This window comes from Pieris napi, chromosome 11 (assembly GCF_905475465.1).
Source record: "Pieris napi chromosome 11, ilPieNapi1.2, whole genome shotgun sequence".
Taxonomy (NCBI): Eukaryota; Metazoa; Arthropoda; class Insecta; order Lepidoptera; family Pieridae; genus Pieris; species Pieris napi.
This window is the reverse complement of record NC_062244.1, coordinates 12,962,509-12,986,448: the sequence shown is the minus strand read 5'-3', so window position 1 is coordinate 12,986,448 and position 23,940 is coordinate 12,962,509. Positions and strand designations below refer to the sequence as shown.

The window sequence follows — 23,940 nt, the reverse complement described above, 5'->3', positions numbered from 1 at the left end:
GATTATTTTCGATGTAATAAAAGAAAAGTGCTTTCCAGCGATGTATTTTTGGTCACAATAAATATTCAAATTTGTTGCCTTTCGTGCAAATAAAAACTATTTTATTTTAATACATTAAGAACGAGGCTTCGTAATCTTGCACAAGACACTTTATAATGCTGTAGGTACATAACTTTTCGAGAATAAATAACTTATATCTATGTCATGCTTACAATAAATGACTTTTAAGGCTTAATTAAAACTATCCTTATGTTTAGAGATGATATTGTACAAGTTTTGATTCACATATTTTTATTAAAACAAGTATTATACGTATCGCAAGTCGCAACATAGTTTATATTTGTGGTTAAAATATTTATTGTAAAATACACTTATGAAGCCGAAATATTTCGTTTAATTAAAAATCAAATCATACGAGTATACACCGAGACTTAATAATCGTTTTGGAAAATAAAATTTTGCCCTCTTTGGTGATGAATCAATACAGATTTTAGTTCTTAAATGTTTTCTTTTTTTAACAAATTATCGATTTTATTGACAAAATTCGTGTTAGTTCGGCTATTAGACCTTTTGTATCATTATTACGAGCGATTTCCATTTATTTTAAATAAACAAACTTTGCATTTAGGATTCAGCATACGCCCTCGCCGCGCTACTCTTCAACTTCTATCTCTAATCCTAAGGCGACGCGTTAAAGATACGATTCCTACTACGGTCAAAGTACGAAAAAGTGCAAAAAAGAAATTCAGTTCAAACTTTCTTTTTATAAGCTTGAAACTAAAATTAATTTTGAACTACATATTTTATTCCTTTTCAAAAACGACTAGAAAGAAACAAGTGTACGAAATATAATAGAAATATAGTCTTTAACATGGCACAAAGTATTCACTTGTGTCGTAATAACTTATTAATAGTAATATAAAAATACGCAATAATAAATACTTAGTAAGTTTCTCAATATGCGTTAGGGCGTTTTGCCACTGGAATTTATTACTTTATTATTCCAATAATGATGTATCTAATAATTAAGACACTGGTTGAACATGTCCAGTCCATTAACTAATTCATATTCAATGTACATATTTACAAATTTATTTTAAAAAGTGCGCAAATATTGTCAGGTTGGTATTCGAGACTTAGCGCTAATCTCAACTCTGACTCTGAGGGTAAGAATATGATCCCGCTGTCACCACATGTCCTTAACACGTTCTGCTGCTGGTATCTGTGGTCTATATCTGAAAATCAGTTAATCAGTCTATTTATGTAATATTACTTATTTGTCTCCCAAAGGCGTAACGGCAGACATACACATTCGTGCTGCTTACTCCAATACAACTATTTCTTGCATTGTCACTGGAACTCGAGACCTCTAACTGTCAGCAGACAGTGCCACTAAGACAAATCTATATCTATATGTAACAAAATGTGCAGTTATGAACCACATTTTTTTAAATTTTTTTTTTTTTTACAATGAACTTGTACTACAATTAAGAGCGTGGCAAGCAATTAATTATAAAAAATCTCTATCAGCAGGAAACATGGTGGAACAGGAGCGCACAATTGCATTATAAAGACTTACTTTTCCACTTACATATATAAGAATATAGACTCCTTAAATATAAATACATAGTATGTATTCTTCCGACGACAACGAAGAACAATTATGAGAGAAGGAAGTAGCGAAAAAACACACACCTGTGAGTTGGAATTGATTGTGTTGCTAAAGGTGACATTTTGATCCCCGAACTATTACCATTTATGCTAGAACCTATGCTTGAAGCTGAATCCACACTGAAAAAAAAAGAAAAAAAACTTCTTTTTTGTTAATGTTATAAAAAAGAAAAACCTTTATATAATGTAAGGATTATACCGGATTCCCTCATTCGCAAAGATTAAACTTATCGTATAAAATGTGAATTACCGGTCAATTTGCCGTCTGAAGAGAGGATACCTCCAGGGAGAGTTAGGTTTCCGTATCTCGTGGTGGAAGGCGGGGTTGTCTCGGCCTCGCTCCCGACCCTCGTTCACTATGGACATCGATACCTGTCGCTCTGTGTCGCGGGTCTTTGAGGACAGCCTCCTGTGTACGAAATGGACCGTAAATTTTATATATTCTTGTACGCTTAGTATAAGTAGATTACTTAAGAGCTCTGAAAAGTAAATGATACCTTAATATTCTAGTAGGTAACGAAGCTTGGGCCTGAGGTCGCGCCCTCTGTCGGCTATCCACAATGAGAACATGACGATCATAAGGAGTGTCATAGTCAACTTCTAATATTGTGGAGAATCTGTGCGGCCAAACCAGATCCAATGCAGATATGAATATTCCTACAACTAGACAAATGCATCCTGAAAAGAAATACATTTAAGTTTATAGCAAAGACTTACTGGCATCATCGGTCTCATCATCGTGGCTACGCACGTATTCGATCGCATTAATTGTAAATAGGTATTACCTGCCATAAGGACTAGCCAAAAGCACCATCCCATAGAAAAGAATAGCATGGCACCATCCAACCTCACAACTAGAGGATCTTGGGGTAATGACGCCCAATAACCGCCTGCAGCAGCACAAAGGGTCACTCCGAGAACGGTCATAGCGTAAGCCCCATATCGTGGCACCACCACAAGCAGGAGATTCATCACCATCCATAACGCAAATGCCGTCCTGAAACACTCAAATACGTCAATTGTATAGTTACGCTTTAAAAACTGAATGCAGTCGGTAGCGTTGCAAGGGTTTCGAATATTTAAAACAAACATCATAAAACAAGCTTAACGTTGCTTTTCAAACAATGTAGACAAATTGCGGGAAACAACGCCTGCACATCTTCTAACTGCTAATTAAATGACGCCATGAACGCACGGTCGGCTAAGCAATTCACAAATGCGTGGACCAGTATGACCAGCTTACCCTGCAACGATACCAACAGCGACCAATACATACATGCACTTTCATACCAAAGGAGCGTTGTGGTGGTGTAGCCCGCAGCCCGGTACTTCGCCCCCCATTCGAACCCTTCGTGCTCCACGGCAAAATGTTCAGCCACCGAGAGCAAGGGGTATGGAAGACCACGAAGTAATCCAGCTCGGTACCACTCCTGTATAGCACCGGCTTCTTCCCATTGAAACTGTTCGTTGTAGTCTACGCCGGGGTCCCCTTTTGTTAAGTTGCCCCACGGAAGTGCTGGAAATATGTATTGTTTTGGATCTATTATTATCTCTTACAAATTCATTAAAAACTAAACTGTTAAAAACAACTAGTGATGTTTTAAAAGAAAAAACAACAATTAAAACTAATCGGCATAACTTGTGGCGAGGTGAGTTTGAATTAGTAACTCTGCCTCTTCATCATTATTGTGTGTCTCTAAGTTTAAAGTCCATATTACCTGAGAGGGTAACGTTGACATGTCCCAAACCCACGTGTATGGCCAGCCAACAGTCGATGCGTTCCGCGGAAAAGGCGCGGTAGGCTGCTCGCGCGATGCGCGTACCGGCCACATGCCACGAAGATCCGTGTTTACATACTGAAATATAGTTTTTTCCCTAGAGATTAGTTAGTATTTGAACCCGCGGCATTTCCGTATAGGTTCATAATAAACTCTTCATACTATTTTTATGTCTCAAGGATGAAATAAAATGGCAAATAAACATTTGCTACTTTAATTAACTTAATAATTAAGCTCCGGTTGGCTAGATTTTATCTGTATTCCTTTTGTTAAAAAAGATTACTTAATTAGTGCAATTCTGTGAAACCACACTTTATCACGCCAACTAAACTTTAAGGTTATCCTTTCATTATTAAGTGGTCATAAGATCAATTTATATTATCAAATTAAAAGGTATTTTTTTATAGAACAGGGGCAAACGGGCCGCCAATGGACACTTTCAATGCCACGGGACTCGCGAGTGCGTTGTTGGCCTTTTAAGAATTGGTACGATCTTTACTCTGTACAAATTTAGTAGTATATTATTCAGAAAATAAGCGGTATCAGTCTGGTGGTCTATATATACGTGCAATTTGCAATTTTTTTTTAATAAATGAAATGGACACAGAAACCTGGCTGGCCGTGCCCCATTAGGGGTTTCCGGACTTCATCCTATAACAAAATAAACAAACGTCATTCTTACCGAGTATAACAGTGCCGACGAACAAACTCAGTGTAACTATGACGAATGTTGAAAATCTCTGTAAATTTATAAAAATTAGATTAGAGAGACAAGAAAATAGTTAGAAATACCTATTAGTAAATAGGTTTTAGTATGTTTTTATTTTAGATGCGTCATTTTCATCAAAATTAATTTTAAATGCATTTAAAGGTATGTAACAAAAATGTTGATGCTCATTTTAATCGGTCATTAGCATCATGAGCCTTATTTTGATTCTCTATGCCTCGTGAAAACAAATGCCGATAGTGTTAATTCATCTCTATCACCTGGATACCCTAATTTTAAAGCTATGTTGCAACCTAAAGATCATTACCGCTCACCTCCTTCCTGACACCTGGAAATATAGCAAGAAACGCTATGTAGAGAGTCACCGCGCCAACGATGAGCGCCAAGGCTGGGACGTCTGCTGCGACTGCCGTGCGGTTATGGTAAGCATACAGAGTCGGACCGCCTTCCTCGCGGAAAGCGTCAAACCACCCCTTCATCGCTCACCCAGCCTGACAAAAGAACATTAGATAAGATAAGGGTGCAACATCATATTATACTGTGCTACAATTTGTTTTAATGAGGCAAGGAGTTTTATTCATTTAAGTTATAGCTCACTGGAAAACATTTTACTACATGGAGCCTCTTCTTTTATCTGTTCTGAAATGGTGGCCGTTAAAATTTAATTACCTACTGCCTTCGGCCGTTTGCGTTTTGTACTTGACACACATAATATGTATAGTTCAACTTATGGCACTTTTTATTTTAATTGTTTCATATACTACCAATAAACCTATACAACTCATTCTACAACATAATCCAATTCATTTATGACTTTTTTTCTATCAACGTAGTAAACATTTCTTTCTTCTCTACTTGAGTGGTTAATGTCGTTATAAAATTAAGCATGAAAACAGGAAATAGGAATAGCTATTCAAAGAATGAATAAATGTATATTATTCATATGAATTAATGCCATCACTATTATTATAAAGGGCTAAATAAATAAATATAGTGAAGACAGCAGGGTTGGGTTAATTGTGGTATGATGTGTCCAGCATTAGCGACGTTTAAGTGGAATTCCGATTGGGAAATAAGAGTTTATTGCCTTCAAAAAAGTGGATTTATTCAGATTATTTGGTTTTTCAGGTCCTCATTCGGTAAATCTTAATGTATATCTTATACATTATTTATTAAAACTTCCAAATGACTGCATCAAATTATTGGATATTATAATGTTACGTAATATAAGTGTAGGTACGTGTAAAATATTATATTGTTAACAAACATTTTTTAAAAAAAGCTCGAATAGGAATGTGAAAAATCTTCAATATGTTAACGAAAGTTACGTGCATAGTCTACATATGAGTGGTGGCTATACAACATAATATACATCTAGTTAATAACCATAACACATACTCAAATGTGTATGTCCTAAATTATAGAAAGGTAAAGAAAATAATATCGTTATCTATGCACAATGCTGAAAATGTAGTTGCATTTTCTCCATAACCTTATGTTTTCCTTACTAATAAAGTAAGGACGGTCTAGATTACGTAGTGCTCTTTTTATAAATTAATACATTGTATTAAAAAAAATACCGATTAAGTAAGGGTTTAAAATCGTTTTTTCATTTTCAATTTATCGTTAATTATTTCAATGGTTTGTGGGTTTGAACTATTACCAATTGTAATGTTAACACAATTCGTAAAAAAGACCGTTGCCCTAACCCGGAAACATGTGGGGTCGTTGTGCCTGAAGTAAGGTCACATGTGCTGGCGACCTTCGGGGCTCAGCCGTAGGTGATAGCAAGGGCGAACAACAAGTCATGGCCAAACATGGATCTAAGAAAAATGCTTGTTGAGGAACGCGACTCAAGATTATCGGATTGATTTAATTCTTTGCATTATGAGGATTATAAAAGGATTACTTTTCGTAGAAATAAATTACTGGATACCCAGTTATGTTTTTCTAATAAAAATATTTTAAATTAATTACAAAGGCTAGCTTATGATATTATTGATATTAAAAAACCGAAATGTACAAATAAATCCTTGGTATACAAGCACCTTTTCAACAAAAAAGGGGTTTTTGCTTTGTTTAGGTATATTAACTTATTATTGTTATTAATTGAAGGCTACATGAGGCTTCACCATTATGTTTTTGTTCGACCATTAGGTGTCCTGTGATGGCCGGTCATACGCAAGGACGTTATCTTCTTATGATTGTCTTAAGGATGTTCTTGCACTCCTTCTATAGATTATCAACCTTCACACTATTGTTTATCGCTCTATCATCACGTAATACTTTATGATATTATAGGGAAAATGTGCAACTTTTAACTTAAAGACACATCATTAATTTCGGTGCCTTGTTTGGGCACACTGATGACGATCCGGTACGTGAGTGGGTTATGGCTTAAATCCTAAAATTAATATGAAAGGTTTGTATATAACAGGAGCCCGTATTTACGCTTTCAAAACTTCAAGCTTCAATGAAGTGATTAATGTTCTTTAAATATAAATGTGTGGAAAAATTATGTCAAACTCGCTAGTTTAGCGTGTCATGTGGAATGTTTCGGTTATGTAAGAGTATGAACATTTTACTTCGGCCAAAAGTTACGAAGTCTTTGACAACCCGTTGACCCGCTGACCTTAATAACCTAAAAGATGTTCGGATAAACTAACTAGGCTTTTGTTTAAGTTGTAATGTGAGAATTCTTAACTACTTTACATCCATCAAATTGATAGGTATGCATATCCGTTACTTTAGAGTAGGTTTAATAAGAATTGAATACAATTTTAAACTTTTAATTAATTTTTACTGACTACACATTGTTAAGCCAAGACAACCTACTTAGTAATAATAATAATAACAACAAACATAACTCTCTGACTTAAAAAAATAAAGTAATAATGTACCAAAACCATGTATCATCGCTTTATAAAATCATCAAATTATATGTGGATGATTACGATTATTTTAGTAATCATAGTAAGAGCTTAAGTCTTAATATTTCACATGTCATATCGATGATATGCCTGACTAAGTTCGAAAAGGGACTCAGTCCATGAGGAAACATTGATCCCTTACCCAGGGTTACGGGTAAAGACCTAAAGGGTTGAGAACGGAGGTAGGCTGGTAATAGTTTTTATTGATGCATAGTTTCGGCGGGATCTTAAGAGCTGAAATAAAACACGTTTATAACTCAGTCTCTCTGAAGCTACCTCGCACAACATATAAAGCGCACAAACGTCGATTGGCTGTTGTTTAACCTCAGTGCATCATCAAAAAGGAATTCGTTGCGCTTTTCATGTTATTGGGTTATTCAATGAGTTTTTTAGTAGTATTTGGGTAGGACATATTTGAATTGTCTACGTTATTAATTATTAAACTTATATACTACATATGTCCACGAATTATTTCGCTTGAACAATACCCTGACCACAGATCTATTAACAAAATTACAATGCAGTCAGCACATTTAAAAAAACACCTGTCAAAGTTCTGACCTATATTTTGATCAGGGCAAATAATGGACCATATACGTGCACTCAGCAGATCAAATATTACAAACAAAAGCGTCCCCGCCTTATACCATAAGCTTCATTGATTTGGAAAAACACTGTGGACATAGTTTTTTAATATTTAATTTGATGACACTACAAAGTTTTGAACTACTGTTTTACCGACGTTTATCAAATTTAATGATTTTTAAGTTTCGCACGAATTCTGCATGAATGAAACATCATTACGTTATAGTTATTCACTTGTTTAATATTTGGCAATTTCTTATCTTGCGGAAAACACCCAAAAATCAAGTTATTGTTTTACACAGATGTCGAATGTTCGTCGCTTCAAGTCACTTAGTTTTACGTTATTTTGACCGGATGAAACTTACACGACTCGAAGACTAAGTTTTAAAATAAAAGAACTTTAAACTATATAAACTGTTCTTGTCTTGTCCTCGCAACGCTGAATTTTCTTAACAGCTCTGCGGTTACCGCAACCTACAAAAGTGAACCTCGACACTGAGAGGGTATATTAAATTACAACTGCTATCAGCATTCATGATCAAGTTAAGAGTATTAAGACAAAAACAGAATTGCTTTCTGAATTTACGCTAATAAGAGAAATATCGTAGAAGAGAACGAGATCTTTTAATCTTTATTTACTTAAATATAAATAAGTTGCGCCATAATCGGAGCTTCACGGCTTATGCCCTTTAATAATATTGACTTCAGTAGACATTCGTTGCGCAGTGAAGATACCTTATTTACTATTCAATAAGTCAACTATTTAAATCAACGTTCCAAGCAAATTATAAAACATTGAAGGATATTCATATTCACACTAATAATATTTAAATTATAGATTAGTTTGCGAGAGGTTGTTAGGTAGCTCTTATATAAGAGAAGTGTTCCGGGCCAGTCGGATCTTGACCTTGCTTACCAATGTTTGCCTTATCAATAAAGATTCTGTAATACGATTCGCTGGAAAATCGAACTAAATATACATATACGTTATATTAATTGCACAATTCTAGAACTTTTGTACTATAATATAGTTTGTAATCTCATTTACAAAATAGCAAGCAACCGAGCAATTGCAACATATTTACTCGCATGATTAGGCGCTAAATTAGATCACGAAACGTTATTTATTCGAGTACATCATTATTAGATGTATCATTTATATATCAGCTAGTAATAATACTTTATAACATTAGCTACATAAAAGTTCAGCAAAAACATTTTTCAAGTTGACATTAGCTGCAGGCTGCACCCGACAACGAACACGTTCGCATTGAGCACTGCTTCGGTACAACCTTCTCAAATGACAGCTCGGCATAATAACAACGGGCAGTTGGTATTCAAGCCAAGGCCCTGTAATAATATATTAGATAGCAACGAGCGAAGTTTACGATTTAAGTTAGAGGTGAGTATTGATTCCACTCTAGTTATCATTATTCATATCTATTATGCCAGATATTGTTACACGTTAAATAAACTGAGTAAAGAGCGGGTTGTCTACATATCCTATAATCCTTTGCCTAAAATCGATTTAACCGTCAGTGGTTGTATGTAGAAGAAAAATAATGAAAACAAATTATTACGTATGCGTATTTATTTTCCTTAAACTTATTAATTTAAGTAATTATTTTGAGGAAATGTAAGTATTCAAGAATTATGTGCTTTTATATGTTTTATTATTTCGAAGGCCTTTTCCGGCTGACCTCTCAGCACTAACAGGTTAAAGATGTTCAAATGTTTAATGAGACTTGTTTGAAAATCTCATTATATTTATTGCTTTTTGCACTTAATAAGTAGCTAATTGAGAATTAAATATTTGAGCTCGGGCGTAATAAATGTAAGTACTACTGTGTGCTCAACCTTGCACATTGCTCGCTTTATTTCACAAACAGAACGCAGTGTTAGTGTTGTTCGCATTCAATCGTGCCGTATGCTTTTTACCACCGATAAAAATAAAATCCTGTGACGAGCCCAAAAAACTGTACTGAACTTTTAAAACCAGTACAAATAATAACAGTAAGCTACATGATGTAAACTGTCTTCCTGCATAATTTCCGCGAATTTTTTTAAGTGTATTGTACTTACGGTAGCGGTGTGTCACAGTTACGAGGCCGTATTAAGGTCGAATGACAAATTCAGAACGGTTTCTGTTTACAAGCAAATATAATTATTTAATTAAACATTATAGCGGTTAATTAAAAAGGTGAAATGGGAAAAATTCAATGGCAGGTCTCATCTAATTATTAATAACATTAGATTCACGAACGGAGTTGAATTTGTTTGATCGATATGCGATAATACAACCCTGACAGACAATTATATTCACATAAAGAGAAGTGAATGTAGGCTACAGTATAATTGATATCACGCTGCGACTTTCGAGGCATTTGCATATCACGTCTGCCATCGACACAAGCGGGTGAGTATGACCTTTTGCTGACAATCGGCCCGGATCCGAAGCGACAATTAGTCGGCATTGTTACATTCCATTACGTCAAATGCATTCAATTTATATCCTTATTAGACGATTGAGTATTAGTGTATATGATATGCCTATAAGATGATGGTTTAATCGTTTTAGTTACTAGATAAAATATATGAAGTGTTCATTTGTTTATTTATATATAAGAATAGGGGAAGATTCTATTAGGCTATTTTTGGAAGTCATTGCCATATATTGCCGTATAACGATTACATTTACGTATCAAGTTGTTTATAAAGAAAACCTAATTTGTTGTCTAATCGGAAACTATGTGCTAACTATGTTAACAGTAAAGAACTGACGTCGTCTGCTAAGTACTTAATAATAATTAGTTACACTACTGTTCGCTTCTGTTGTGAATCTAAAACCGTTTTTATTCATCCATATTAGATTTAACTTATTATAATGTTTATTACTAGGGACAATAACTATATACGCATACAGAATACGAGACATTGATTTTATTAAGCTCTCAAATATGAACGACAAATAATAATGTTATTTCGAATACCGACCCAATGGCCAGGAACAGGTTCTTGATTCACATAGAATTCAGATTAGCAAGAATTTGTATTATTATTGTGCTGCAATGAATAAAACTATAGAAATGACACACACACGAATAATACCTTTTTCACTTCCACAGATGGGATTGTGTATTGATTGAAGAGGAGTATTTTTGCACAAAACATCACAGTTTCCACTGTTATTTCTCGTAAGAGTAGGTTCGGGTCACTTTGTCACTTATTCGTTCGCTTAAGGGTGGGTTTTTCTCATATTGAAAATCGGTCGTGTTAAATCGTTAAAGTCTCGCGTTGAACTGAACAGTTCATTATTATATTGAGGGAAGGAGCGCTGTATTCAAGGTTCTGTCGGCGTCGACTCACGCGCACGTAGCGAGGCTTATCTGGCGTCTCTTTGTCGTTCGCGATTTGCTTTTGAGCCGTTTTAGTAGATTTGGAGTACTTAATCGTCGCAATTTTTTTTTTTTGGGTTTAAACACATCAATGTACCTTATTATTTAACTGTATCTTTTACATTAATCAAATCGTGTAAATGATAATATATTTACTTGCGCAGCCAGAATACGTTCTATCAAAGAACAACAACAGAGTCCATGAACACAATACAAAGTATTGAATGAAAATGTGAGATGTTTTTAAACATGGAGCGCGTGTTAGCGTGCTCAGCTCCACGTATGATGGACGCGTGATGCACGCCCGTAATTCGTGACGTGACGAAACCGACGAAATTTTGGTTCTTTGTAATATGTCAATTCGCATTTATAAATGTTAAAAATTATTGTATTCATCACAAGTCGATAAAAAGTGTTAGAAGATTAACTAGTAATTAGTTTAAAATAAATAATGAAATTATCGATAAAAGAATTGTAGAAATGTGCCTACGATTTGCTTTGTATTAATTTAACAAGTTGAAAGAGCAAAAGGCTTCTAGATGAACTTTGTTAGTATTAAGTATATAACTGGGCACATAATACGTACTATAAAACATACATTATGGAAAACGTCGAAAAATGTTTTAGTTCTTATTAACTTGGTGCAGCCAAGTGAAATACTAAGCATAATCAACGTAATTTCATGATATGTATTGAAATTAGAACTTTGCATTTAGAGTAAAAAATTGGACATAATGAAGCGCGATGACCTAATAGGTACATAAAATGGGGATTCGTAAAAGCGGATACGACACAGTTTTTTGTCGCAACGTATTATGCTCTTATTACACACAATCAACTCAATATATTAGTAATCTCTGTGACGGATTGAAATGAATCAAAGAACATAGATACCGCCGCATTAAGCTAAATATACGTTTCGTAATAGTAATAAGTTTAATATCATTTTACGAGTACAATATAAAGAGCGTTTTTGATAATTTATATTTTGAGTATTGACTGCGATCCAAAATCACACCGACCACACACTATATGTGTGTGGACGTAAGATGCATGAATATATGTCTGTCTTAAATATGACAATTAAAATAGGCGTCAGATAAATGACGCCCACAAATAAATGAGATCCAAAAAAGGTTTATCAATAAAATATTAAAAGGCTTACATAAAAGAAACGCTAAATGCAAACATTTAATTTCATCCGCCTCTAGGTGATAGAGGGAGTTAGGTTTATTGATATATTCCAACTGATCCATTTTATAACAGTGATACGATTTTTAGATTTAGACCGTTTGTTTTGTTATTATCAAATTTAGGAATCCATCTAAAGAATCATCCAGTTTTGGTTTAGTTTAGCTTAACGCGTGGATCAACGCTTACTGTGTACCTTTTGCGGAGGAGCTTGTAATATCGCCACCCCTCCCTTTTGTTTTTTATTCATCTTGGTCTGGTACATGGGATGTGCGAATGTGACCAAACACACACAAGCTACCAATTTGAGTTTGAAATAGTATATGCAAAACAAATATGGGAAATATTGATTGTATAAAAACGATTTATTATTATGACTCCGGAGAATATAAATAGCTGTTAAGTCCTAAAATGTCTACGTTATATTATTATTATGTTGTTGGTATTGTGATAATTAATTTACATCACGTGGAAAGAATTTGGTATGACTGGTCGAAGACATTTATCAAGGGAGGTCTAATAGAGGATGATAGAGGATGGAGGAGGAGGAGGATAATAGCTGTAAAAAAATACAAAACAAAAATATCATAACAAATTTGAACACAGACGAGAGAAAATAGCAAAATGTACAAAACTAAATAAAATATATAGCATATGTTCGATTCCTTTGTGGTGAAAAATTCCAACAATCTCGAGGTTATATCTATAATGATGGATTGATACTATTAATTTTGTTTACGACATACGAGTACCAAACATATTATAATTTGTTCCCGCGTTTCATTTAAATATGTTTCATATTATAGTATAATTAATGATAAACTACGATTTGTAATAAGTATCACAATTAACAATAGATTATTTTCAAACATATTTGTTATATATGTGGCAAATACCTATTTACAAGCGGAACAAATAAAAACTATGAATTTTAATATAATGAAGAATAGCATTATATTAAATAATGTAATGGACAGTGGGTACCAAACACAACCCGGAACGAAAAATAGACTGAGACTTGATTTAAAATTAAGCATTAATATTTGTCTGTTTCAACAAAGATTATTGTTGTAACTGTTGATAATAAAGAGTTTTATTTTGAGACAGATTACAGGAACTTCTTACAGAAAGACTTCCAATGACCTAACTGAAAAGTCTAATACTTAATCCCACCGACCGAATAGTTTTTCAAAGTAAAATGGAAGTTTTCATCACGTCATCAACAATACTCGAGTCACGTTCGTGAGCGAGGTTACTTGTGAAACATCCTCTGCAGTTATTATTCACCAAATAGCTTCTTAAAATAATTTTACTCAAATATGTAATTTACTCAAATTTTAATAAACTGGTTTTTACCGTAAATGTTGTGTGAATAGTAAATATGTGAACATATAGTTTTGCATGTTCATTAGAACATATGTGTAATATTACGGAAACGAATACAATGTACGCGATTATTTTGATTATATCTAATGATAAATATAAACTAAAATGTTTCTGGGTTGCCGCAAATATAGTTCCATGGGATATCATTTTCATCATTCTTATATTAGGGCTATTGCCATTCCAGTAAAGCTAATAATAATAAAACGAGTGGTCTCTTTGAATACGTGATGTTATAAAAGCGGAACGTATTAGAACGGTATCCTAGAGTTCACCTTGAAAGTCTTAGTACCGGCGACCTTTTGATGACCTCATCAAGTAACAGGAAACAGGATGCTTCCGTGCACCTGCGTTTTACCTAATGACAGACATTAGTTAGATATTTATTACAAATCATTTGAAAAATTCAGTAATAATTATTCTATCAGCTCCAGATTCGGCATCATTGTGATTTCGATCAACGAGTGCTGAGAAGCGTTGATGCCATAATGAAAGAAATAAAAGCCAAACGCGGATCCTCGAGTTACGCATGATCAACGTCTAAAATTGACTTCTGAGTGTTTAAAAGTTACTCTTTTTATTCGAAATAATTCTTAATGAACACTTAAGATATACATTTTTTTTATTTAATTATAAGTAATCTTACAGCTAACATACATAATATTACAAAACAAACACTTAGACAGTACAGAAAGCCAAAACAGATTACATAGATAAACAATATTATATACGAAAAATAAAACAAATAAGCGCATCAATAGACAAAACTATATACAAAAAACTGAAATTTAATATTTAAAACAACGAATAATACTAAATATTTCGAATCACTACCTAAACAAAATTAGAGTCTTCCCGCCTCTTCAAATATTTTCTCACATGTTCTTTGGTGAGGTGGAAAATATCAATATCCTCATAATTAGTGTCATAGTTAGATAAAACCCGAAACATTGGTGAATTATGCAGGTAATTCGAGTTCGTACGAGGCACATGGAACAATTTTGTGTGTCTTGTCGCATATGGAGAAGGAATTTTAAAAGAAATTAACGACAGCAAATAGGGGCTATCGATCTGCCCATTAAGAATAATGTGTAAAAAATGTATATGTTTAGTGGTAAGTACAGACTATTTAAAATTTAATATTGTTTAGGTTTTCGTAAAAAATTAAATCATCGAAATATAGGTTGGCAGCAGCTTCTGAAAGTAGTTGAGATCTACTACTACTTACGGCATCTATGTAATATGGGAATCAACAAAGATGACCTGATTATTTTAAATAAATAAATATACATAAAGTGATTTGATTAAACCAAATTCTGTTAATAAAACGGTAAGTTAGTTGCAGCTAGTGAATGATAAATGAGGAGTAAAAGTAAAAATGTCGCAAGCGTTGTAAGCGATGGCACTTAATCATTGTAATGTAATAGTTGCGCAATAGAGATTAAAGATTTTCACGGATTGTTTGGAAACGATAAAGTAACCGGAATATTGCTTTGTCGCTCACTGTACTGTGACCTTTTCTGCCACGGGAGTTCTATTTGATTTATGAATATGAGTTCGGAAGGTTGTGGTTTGTTCAAGTGTTCAAGATCGACCAAGGTGTTTTAAACACTGAAATCTACACTAGTTAGTTTTTGTAAATTTTGCTTAATATAACAAATTACGTATTAAATACTGAAGGCTGATTGGCGGTGCATATTTTTATAATTAAGTTGTTTTTAGTCACATGAGTTTTTCATTGTAAAATGACAAATCAATGAAATATTAGACACGCAAGTTTTCGGTTGCGTAAGTGAGTTTCTCCCACGCTGAACTGACTTTTTCTACAACGTAACCATCACAAAAATATTACTTCGTAAAATTGATGAGCAAATGACGGGTAATTAGCATAGATTTATGAATTAGAAAATTAAAAACGCAGTACGAGACAATGGTGCAGGCAGAATGTTGAACACATTCCGACTGCTACAATTCGTAAATATCGGATTTTTGATAAAAATAATAATAATAATAAAGTTATGGAAATATCACATGACAAATTTGCATTTATTTTCAATATAAAACCAACCATCTAAGACTTAAGAATAATCGTTACCTTGTAAATATACAATTATTTCGTTAATGAGAGAACAAGTTTAAAGTTGACAATAATTATGAGGTAATACATATAAAAATACACTTACACAGCCTCATAATACTTCCGCGCTTGGCCTTTATTCGAATAATGTATGTGTGTCGCTAACGTAAGCCTTTATTTCTCACCCGGGAGTTTCAACCGGATGTAAAGGGTTTATCCGGCAGAGCAGGTATTATGACTTTGAAAATGTCTTAACATTTCGATGGTCAACAAGATATTTTGCTCATAAATAGGTATAATGAGATTTCAACTTACTGTGTAATCTTTTTAAAATGCAATTTTAAAAGACACGAAACACACACATTGCTCAAAGGCAAAAAGTAAATAAGTAATTTACAATGGCTATATACTTCGCGATGACGCGTGTCGCGGAGTCGCTTTCTTGCCAAATTTCCATATTGCATAAGTAGCATTGTGTGTTGTTCTTATTCTATCTATTACTAAGCGCATCGGACATAAAATATAGCTGTAAATTTTTCTTGTTTTTTTTCAAATAATAGAATTAATTGCAATAGCTGATAAATAATATTTTATAGTGAAAAGTCATAAATATAATTAATAATTAAAATATCGTTTTATCTATATATGAATATAGATACATCGCTACTAGTAAAGTCATAAATTTATAAACAATGATAATATATGTATGTATTTATAATATCGCAATTACTACTTGTGAATGTATCCGATTAAAAAACAATTTTTAAAACTTAAGATAAACTAAATAAAAGTTGCTATGCATCAAGATAACAATAAAAAATGATTTGCATAACCATTAAAATAAATAGAAAACAAAGTAGAGACACGAAATCTGGTCGCAAAATACTTTTAAAATAAAAAGATTTTTGTGAATAAGAATTGAATAAGACTCGGACGACCTTAGATGCACAATTTGTGCTTCGTGGTCAAATTGCAGGTAATTTATGATGGCGTGGCAGGAAGTCGTTTCTCATAGCACGAAGCTTCCTACGAGCACCTCAACGGTGTTTGGGCATTGGGGTTAACTGTTCAAGGTACTGCGAGGTCAATACTTTTTACCTATAGCATAATTCCACTAGAATTTTTAAACACTTGACCATAGAGCCTTGTGCGTTGGTGAACAGAAATCAAATGTTAAACGATTTTTGTTTTCATTTTTGCGCGACGGTATTTCTAACTAACATATGACCTTCCAAAATATCTTATAAATTGTCCCTACCCGTTTTATATATACATACATACAGGTAAATTAGCTTGGAGAAATTTTTGCGTTTGTAGTAGTGTATGGTCAGCAAATAAAAAAAAAAACAACATTTTATTTTTAGTTTTTATTTTTTTAAAGGTAATATACGTTTGTGGCTGGAGCACACCAAATGCGTACACGTCTACGCATACGCACTACGTACTAATACGGACGTGAAAATGTGTATCCACTGCATTGTAATCTATGGAACTGTATGAGGCAGATAAGCCAGTTCCAAATATTACAAGCAGTGAATGCCGGTTTTCACTTCAGTGAAGACGTGTATGAATTAGGTGTTCTCCGGCCATAAATGTTTTATTCTAATAATTCATCAACCCCAGGCATATCACAATCATCCCCATCCTCGCTTTCATCAGATGAATTATTTAAATTAATTATGATTCGTTCTGATATTGTGTCTAAAGCTGCGTCTCTACCCTGATATTTGTTTTCCTCCTCAATAGCATGCAGACAAACTTTTCTCCATTCCTCTACAGTTATGGCGTTCATTTTTTCTTCAGCTAATGACATTATAACCTTCATATTCATTGCGACATTCTTTTTTGCGACATATGTTTTCACTATCCCCCATATATTTTCTATAGGATTAAACTCCGGATGGTATGGTGGTAAACGCAGCACAGTATGACCGTGCTGTCGTAATATTTCGTCTATCTTGTACTCTACAAATCTCGCCTTGTTTTGCAGAATCAGTTCATATAATTGAGGCTTAAGCAACGTGGATGAATGCTCAATGTTTCGCAATGTCAGCCAGTCAATCATTTGCTGTTTTCTAGAATTACTATTCGGTGCAGGATTTTGTATTGAGTTATGATATGGTGCGTTGTCAACAACAACAACACTATTTGGTTGTAAGTTGGGTATTAATTGAGTTTGAATCCACCTTGAATAGTTGTCATAGTTCATATTGTCGTGGTAATCTCCACTTTTTTGGTTGGCTTTAAACATAAGCAATGCATTTGGTATAAAGCCATCCATACCACCGGCATGAACAATGATTAAGCGGTTGCCTTTCGATATATGTTGCTTCAAACCTGAAGTGCTTCCATCTGACCAAGATTTCGAGAGGGTATGTGATGTATGTATATATGTTTCGTCGGTGTAAACAATTGGTCGGCGTTGTTCACGATATTCAGCAATTTTCATCAAATAATTAATTCGCAAGTATCTAATTTCGTGTTTTTCCATAAGAAGTTTCCGGTTATCTTCTGTTTGCTTCCAATTAAAACCTAATGACATGACGTGTTTTCGTAACGTGCTGACACAACCTTTATAATCGATATCTTCTTTTAATTTTGCGTGCAAAGTTTTCAAAGTGGGAATTTCTTTATTTGTGATGTGGAAGTCATGAATTGTTCTTCTGATAACTTGCTGATCAAAGTTATCGATTACTATTGTAGGTTTACGATTCGGTTTCTTTTTAGGAGATTTAAATGTTACTTCCTGATCTGAAGGTCGACATTTGCTTTCTGATACTACCTTTCTGACGGATGCTATTGAAATTCCCGTTGATTTAGCAACTAATTGAGTGGGAGTCATAATACTGCTCGGGTTGTTATTACACTCATTTTCGAAATATTTGTACAAACAGTACAAAACTTCTTTAGTTTGAGAAGTCAAAGGCTTGCCTCGACCATGTTTTAACACTGGAGCCATTTTTAATTAACAATATAAAGTTGCAACACTTACACACAAATTAAACACTTCAACAAATATTATAACAATAATAACAAACAATAACAACAATCAACAAATACAAAATTTAACAATTAACGTAATAATTATAATTTTTGAATGAAATGTGTGCTTTATGTTCTAACAGTACCAAGCGACTGACGCCGGACTGCACGTGGCACCTGCGGACAGCGTAAACTGGTTTATTCTGGTTTTGTGCGTGTTTCCACTTTCCACTATCAAGTGACGATTTTTTGCTTTAGATTGAAATATCTCGGAAACGGTGCGTCCTAGGCCAAAAATAAATTTTGACCCCCCCGTAGACCCCCCGGAGTTTTAAAAACCTAGATGAAAGGAAAAAAAAATATATATCGGTCTCTCCTCTTTGAAGTTTCACTTCTATCGTGTGTGAATCGCGCACACACCTTTTTTTTATAAAGTCAAAACCTTTTTTTTTAAATAAAAACTTGTTTTTATTGATAACAAAAATCAGAGTGTTGCTAGGGATAAGTATAATATTAAATAGTAATGTTAGGATATCGAAACATTTTTGTATAGGCCAGAACGATATAGTGGAAACGCGCTCTAAGATCTGAGTAATATACACACCACTACATATGCAAAAATTTCTCGAGACTAATTTCACTGTATTAACTCTTTCAAATCCTACCAATGCGAGGACTCGATTTTTGAAATTAAGTGAATTAAAAATAAAATCGAGAACATTCGTCGAATCTGTATAATCGAATTATCATACACCTTGATTTCGACGTAAAATCAGCATTAACATTTTCGGTCACGACCATTCGCGGTGACTACGCAAAAATAAAACAAAGGTGCGTCAATAATTATGGCCTTGTTGGTCATTGGCCAATAATCTTTGCTCAGTAGAAAGCTAACTTTCGGCAATTCTACAAGTGTTATACTGTACCTCGGCACACAGCCGTATCAAACTAATAATATAGGCCCGCCCACCCCGAGACCTATTGTTCAAATGGAAACGATGTCCTCGTTTCTTTAATTTAATTGACTAGGTATGTAGTTAGTAGAGGTGATTTGATGTATGGGTGCAATAGATTGCTTATATTTATTTTATTCTTGTACCTTCACGCTTTGTGTCTTTCGCCTCTCCTGGACTTTAACCCGAAATCATGTGGTCTGCTGTTCAACCCGTTAACGGTGTGTCACAAAGGATTTTGATCGAGGACATGTCCCGGTAAACTCTTTTTCTATTTATTAGTCTTAAAACGGATGTTCATATTAAAAAAGCTATGTTAAAAAACTTTCACTGTCAGGGCTTTATGTTTACGTAATATGTTTAATATGAGTTGTCATTGTCTCGGCATTAGCAAAGTCTGTCACGTATATTATGTTAAGGAAATATAAGTTTGTCGACACGAGATTAATTTACAAGCCTAATTAATTACATTTATATACACGATATTCAAATACTTACCGATTTGCCAAAAGAATTTTCTTGTATTTTCCCTTTTCATCTCAAAAGTGGTGGAATTACGTCGTTTCGATGAGGGTTTCACAACATTTGTATTGAGGCAGTCGCAGAGAAATAGTTAGACACACACAATCAACATATTATCACTCGGTTAACACTGAAAGTTGATTATATCATCCTCACGTCATCAACTGCTAAACCTGAAACAATATATTAAAAGAAAAATGAGGTGCCCTGGCCATAACTTATTATTTTAATTTATTAATTATTAAGATAATTCCGAATAAGTTATTGAGAAGCAGCGTTGGCATTTGTTAGGACTGGCTAGACTAGCTTTGTCCTGGTGCGATATTGAGTGTCGCAATTTAGAGCTTTTCGCAATCGAACCTTTGGACTATAACTAGAAACCAGGCGTTCTTGAGCTTAACTTTATCGCTTAGTAATTGTAAGTTATTTCTGTGCTTTAATTCAATACAGTTATACAAAATTATACATTTTTGTTGTATTAACGTTATTTCTTTAAACATATTATTTGTCAGAATATAATTGCAAAATTAATAATAAATCCTACTCTACTAAGCGAGGGCTCCAGTGCATGCAGCGACACTAGTAGATCATTTTTACGGTATCGTATTACCGCACATAATATGAAGTTAAAATTTGAAGCAAACTCATGTTTTTAGCGGAGGAACTGATTCATTTTTTATTTACAACTTAGAGGAACAAAAATTATTTTATTTGATTTGGCATTTGTAATAAGTTTAAAGCAAACCACGATAAACTAATTAAATTCAAAAGCGAATTCATTAAAAATAATTTACATATTATAAATAATGCACCAATTAACTTTCTTTAAAGCAAATTAATATTAAATAAAAGTACAGTTGTGTTATTTTAAATTAATAACATTTTTAAGCATTGGATATTATTTTATTTAGATTTAAAGAATGAACCTCTTTGATATCATATTATAATATATTTAAGTACCTATTGATAAAATACTATTATTATTATTATATAATTGATGTATATGCACCAATTTATAAATTGTAGCATTCGTTTATATGTACTTGTTTAATGAAAAATTAAACGTTAATAGCGTGCACATTATTTAGAAATTTAAAATAATTCGCCTAAAACTAACAACAGTAACAGTACCTGAATATTGTGTGTTTTTAGTCTAAAACCATAGTATAGAATTTAAGAAAAATGAACCATGGATGGTCGGTGTGCGCTAATTATTCACGAAATAGCCTCAAACGTAAAATTGATTAAATATTTCGTAGTCACCTATAATTTTTAATGGTTAAGCAAATTATGTCGAATTTTGTCACAAAAATATAATGCGTACAGAGCTGAAACCTGCAAAGCTTCAAAATTCACAGTAATCGTAATGGAAGCTGTGATAAAGATTGCGCAACCGGCATCAAAAGTACGGCTGAAAATATACGCTCTACCATCAGGAGCGCAGTAAAATTTTTAAACCAAATATTTGACTTAGCCGATTAAAGACTTTCTTTGTCTATTGTACAAGTAATGTATTGAGTTATGAATATAGGAAAAGGCAAAAATAATCGAGGTGACATCTTAGCCATGTTGACGTTGGAATTTGCGCAAGAGCGGTCAAACATCGATCATCCGGCCTTGCCCGAAATACTTCATGCGCCCACTTCGTCAATTTCCAATATTTTCTACTTAATAACAAGAGCTGTTGAATATTATACCCTTACATACGTGTCATTTAGCAAATATATAAACGTGACACAACGTCCTTTAACTCGTTGAGGCTAAAAGGAATCAAAAACAAATAACGTAGTTTCCTACAGTTCATAACTATAAAAACTAGATTATTAGATGGTGTAGAATGTATATCCGACAGTCTTAAATCATAAACGATGCGTATTTAAGAGCTTCATATGTTGTTTCTACATAAATGCATGTTAGACAAAGATGGTTTCTCAGTAGGCTTAAAGCTCAGTTTCACAGCGCAGTTACAATGCAGGTAATGTCTTAAAGCAAGATTTAAAGATTATCCATTATTTTTATTGTTCTCGTGATCTAGGGTCGTTGGCGGTGTCACATGGTTGGGCAAAGACAATGGTGCTTACGTCACAATACATAGATTCTATTAGCTGTGGTCGAGGTAACAATGTATTGTAGACGTGTGAAATGGTAACGCATTGTGTACGAAACTTTGAATATTTCTGATCAACAACAAGAAACGGCACGAACATGTCAACATCGGAGCGAATCATGTGGGTTTACGTTCCAACATGAATGCGTCATTCGCTAGTACTATTATTTTATATTTTACCGACCTCTTTAATTATGTCTAGTTTAAAACAACTTTAAAATTATGTAACAGAGATAATAATGTGTCACCAAACACATATTTTATTCAAGTGCCAAGACTGTAGCCGCAGTGGCATCATAAGTATTGTAATACTGCCTAGTTTAATACAGACACTGGCTTTGGATGGAACGAAACGAAGTAATGGTTATTAGTTTACATTTTATTTAACTAACCAGATTAATTTTGATTGCTTCAACAATTGAGATTTAAGCAGGACGTAGACAATAATTAAACGGTACTTTAGTTGTATATACCGGCTGAATTCAAGCAAACAACATCATTCATATTATTATTCCATTATCTTGTGTAAAACAGTAATTTTCTTAAATGTACATTTTCGAAATGCTTTGAGGAAGCTTGACTGTTACCGCAAATATGAAAAGCGTACGTTCACGTGACACGTAACATAATTACTTGTTGAAATAGTCATAAAAGCTGTTGAGTAATTTAACAACGAAAATAACGTCTAGTTAAAGGTTCTGGAGATATAGATACACTAATTTCAGATAATGTCAAATAAACTTTTTTGTATCGGAACGAAAATCTTTTAAATTAGGCTTTCCTTTGGCAAATGAAGCTCATTGAAAGTCGTGAAGATCAACTTTTTAAATAATATGTATGTAATATGTCCGCTACGCGTCGTCTATTAATTGACGCGCAGATTAGGTACTGCTCAAGTTCACTCATAAAACGTGTTTAGAATATACATAGTAATAATAATTTGCATCCGTATAATTCAAATGAGAAGTGCTGTAAATTGTTTTAATTGAGGGCAAGGATTTCGGCTCGTGAATGCAAAACGTTGTAACATTGAGATTATTCACCTTTACGCTGCAAACTCCACTTAGGTTTGATTTTGGCAACGAGATTACATATCGACGAGGAGGGCACCGAGTACACATTAACACTAGGAAACAAGCAACGATTGCGTAATGGTTGAGGTCGCCGGTAGAGAGCGCCGTCGCCGCGCGATCGATGAAAACTAAAGTCTCACTTGCGCTCGCGCACCTCTGAACCTGCGTAATGAAAGTGCGGGGGAAAGAGACGAACTCATTTCTTTCTTTCACTCGGCGCCGATGGCTTTCTTTGACGTGTGACACGAGGTTTTTATTTCGCACAAATTAAATTGGGCATTTATTTCTGACGCCTTCTTGTAAGTTCAAAACCTGAATACTTCTTTCTCTTCAATAAAGTTCCTACTGACTGATCTCATTACATTATAAAGTATGCACTAAAACATAAATTATGATTGACTTCCTCATAAGCACGTGCCGCTGATCGCACGAGGAAATGCACGAGTGCATCCGAGCGAATCCACCGTTCAGAGTATTTCCTCTAATGTATGCGTTTGATTCACCTTCCCGGAAATTAGAATATATTCAAAACCTAAGATATTTGTCAACAAAGGTACGGCCTTGCC

General features: G+C 33.9%; 1 protein-coding gene across 3 annotated transcripts; it reads right to left on the bottom strand.

Moving 5' to 3' along the window:
* Positions 1–28: 28 nt before the first annotated feature.
* LOC125053719 (dual oxidase maturation factor 2) lies at positions 29–23,509 on the bottom strand. Of its 3 annotated transcripts, XM_047655224.1 has the most exons (11): positions 23,345–23,509; positions 20,171–20,367; positions 4,491–4,667; positions 4,132–4,189; positions 3,390–3,527; positions 2,962–3,187; positions 2,457–2,668; positions 2,169–2,349; positions 1,922–2,080; positions 1,696–1,791; positions 29–1,235 (listed from the first exon to the last, which is right to left on the bottom strand). In XM_047655224.1, exons 3-11 carry the CDS (start codon positions 4,653–4,655, stop codon positions 1,187–1,189), a joined length of 1,284 nt encoding a protein of 427 aa, XP_047511180.1. In that variant the 5' UTR covers positions 4,656–4,667; positions 20,171–20,367; positions 23,345–23,509; the 3' UTR covers positions 29–1,186. The 3 variants fall into 3 exon arrangements, with proteins under 3 accessions (XP_047511180.1, XP_047511182.1, XP_047511179.1); XM_047655226.1 differs by lacking the exons at positions 20,171–20,367; positions 23,345–23,509 and adding an exon at positions 10,789–11,272; XM_047655223.1 differs by lacking the exons at positions 20,171–20,367; positions 23,345–23,509 and adding an exon at positions 10,800–11,271.
* Between the last annotated feature and the right edge of the window lie 431 nt (positions 23,510–23,940).

Excerpts from the sequence above, each read along its gene's own strand:
- LOC125053719 (XM_047655224.1), bottom strand. The coding sequence starts at position 4,655 with ATGAAGGGGTGGTTTGACGCTTTCCGCGAGGAAGGCGGTCCGACTCTG. Across the intron at positions 3,188-3,389 it reads TGTCAACGTTACCCTCTCAG|CACTTCCGTGGGGCAACTTA; the intron begins GTAATATGGACT and ends ACATATTTCCAG. Across the intron at positions 1,236-1,695 it reads CAATCAATTCCAACTCACAG|ATATAGACCACAGATACCAG; the intron begins GTGTGTGTTTTT and ends ACTGATTTTCAG.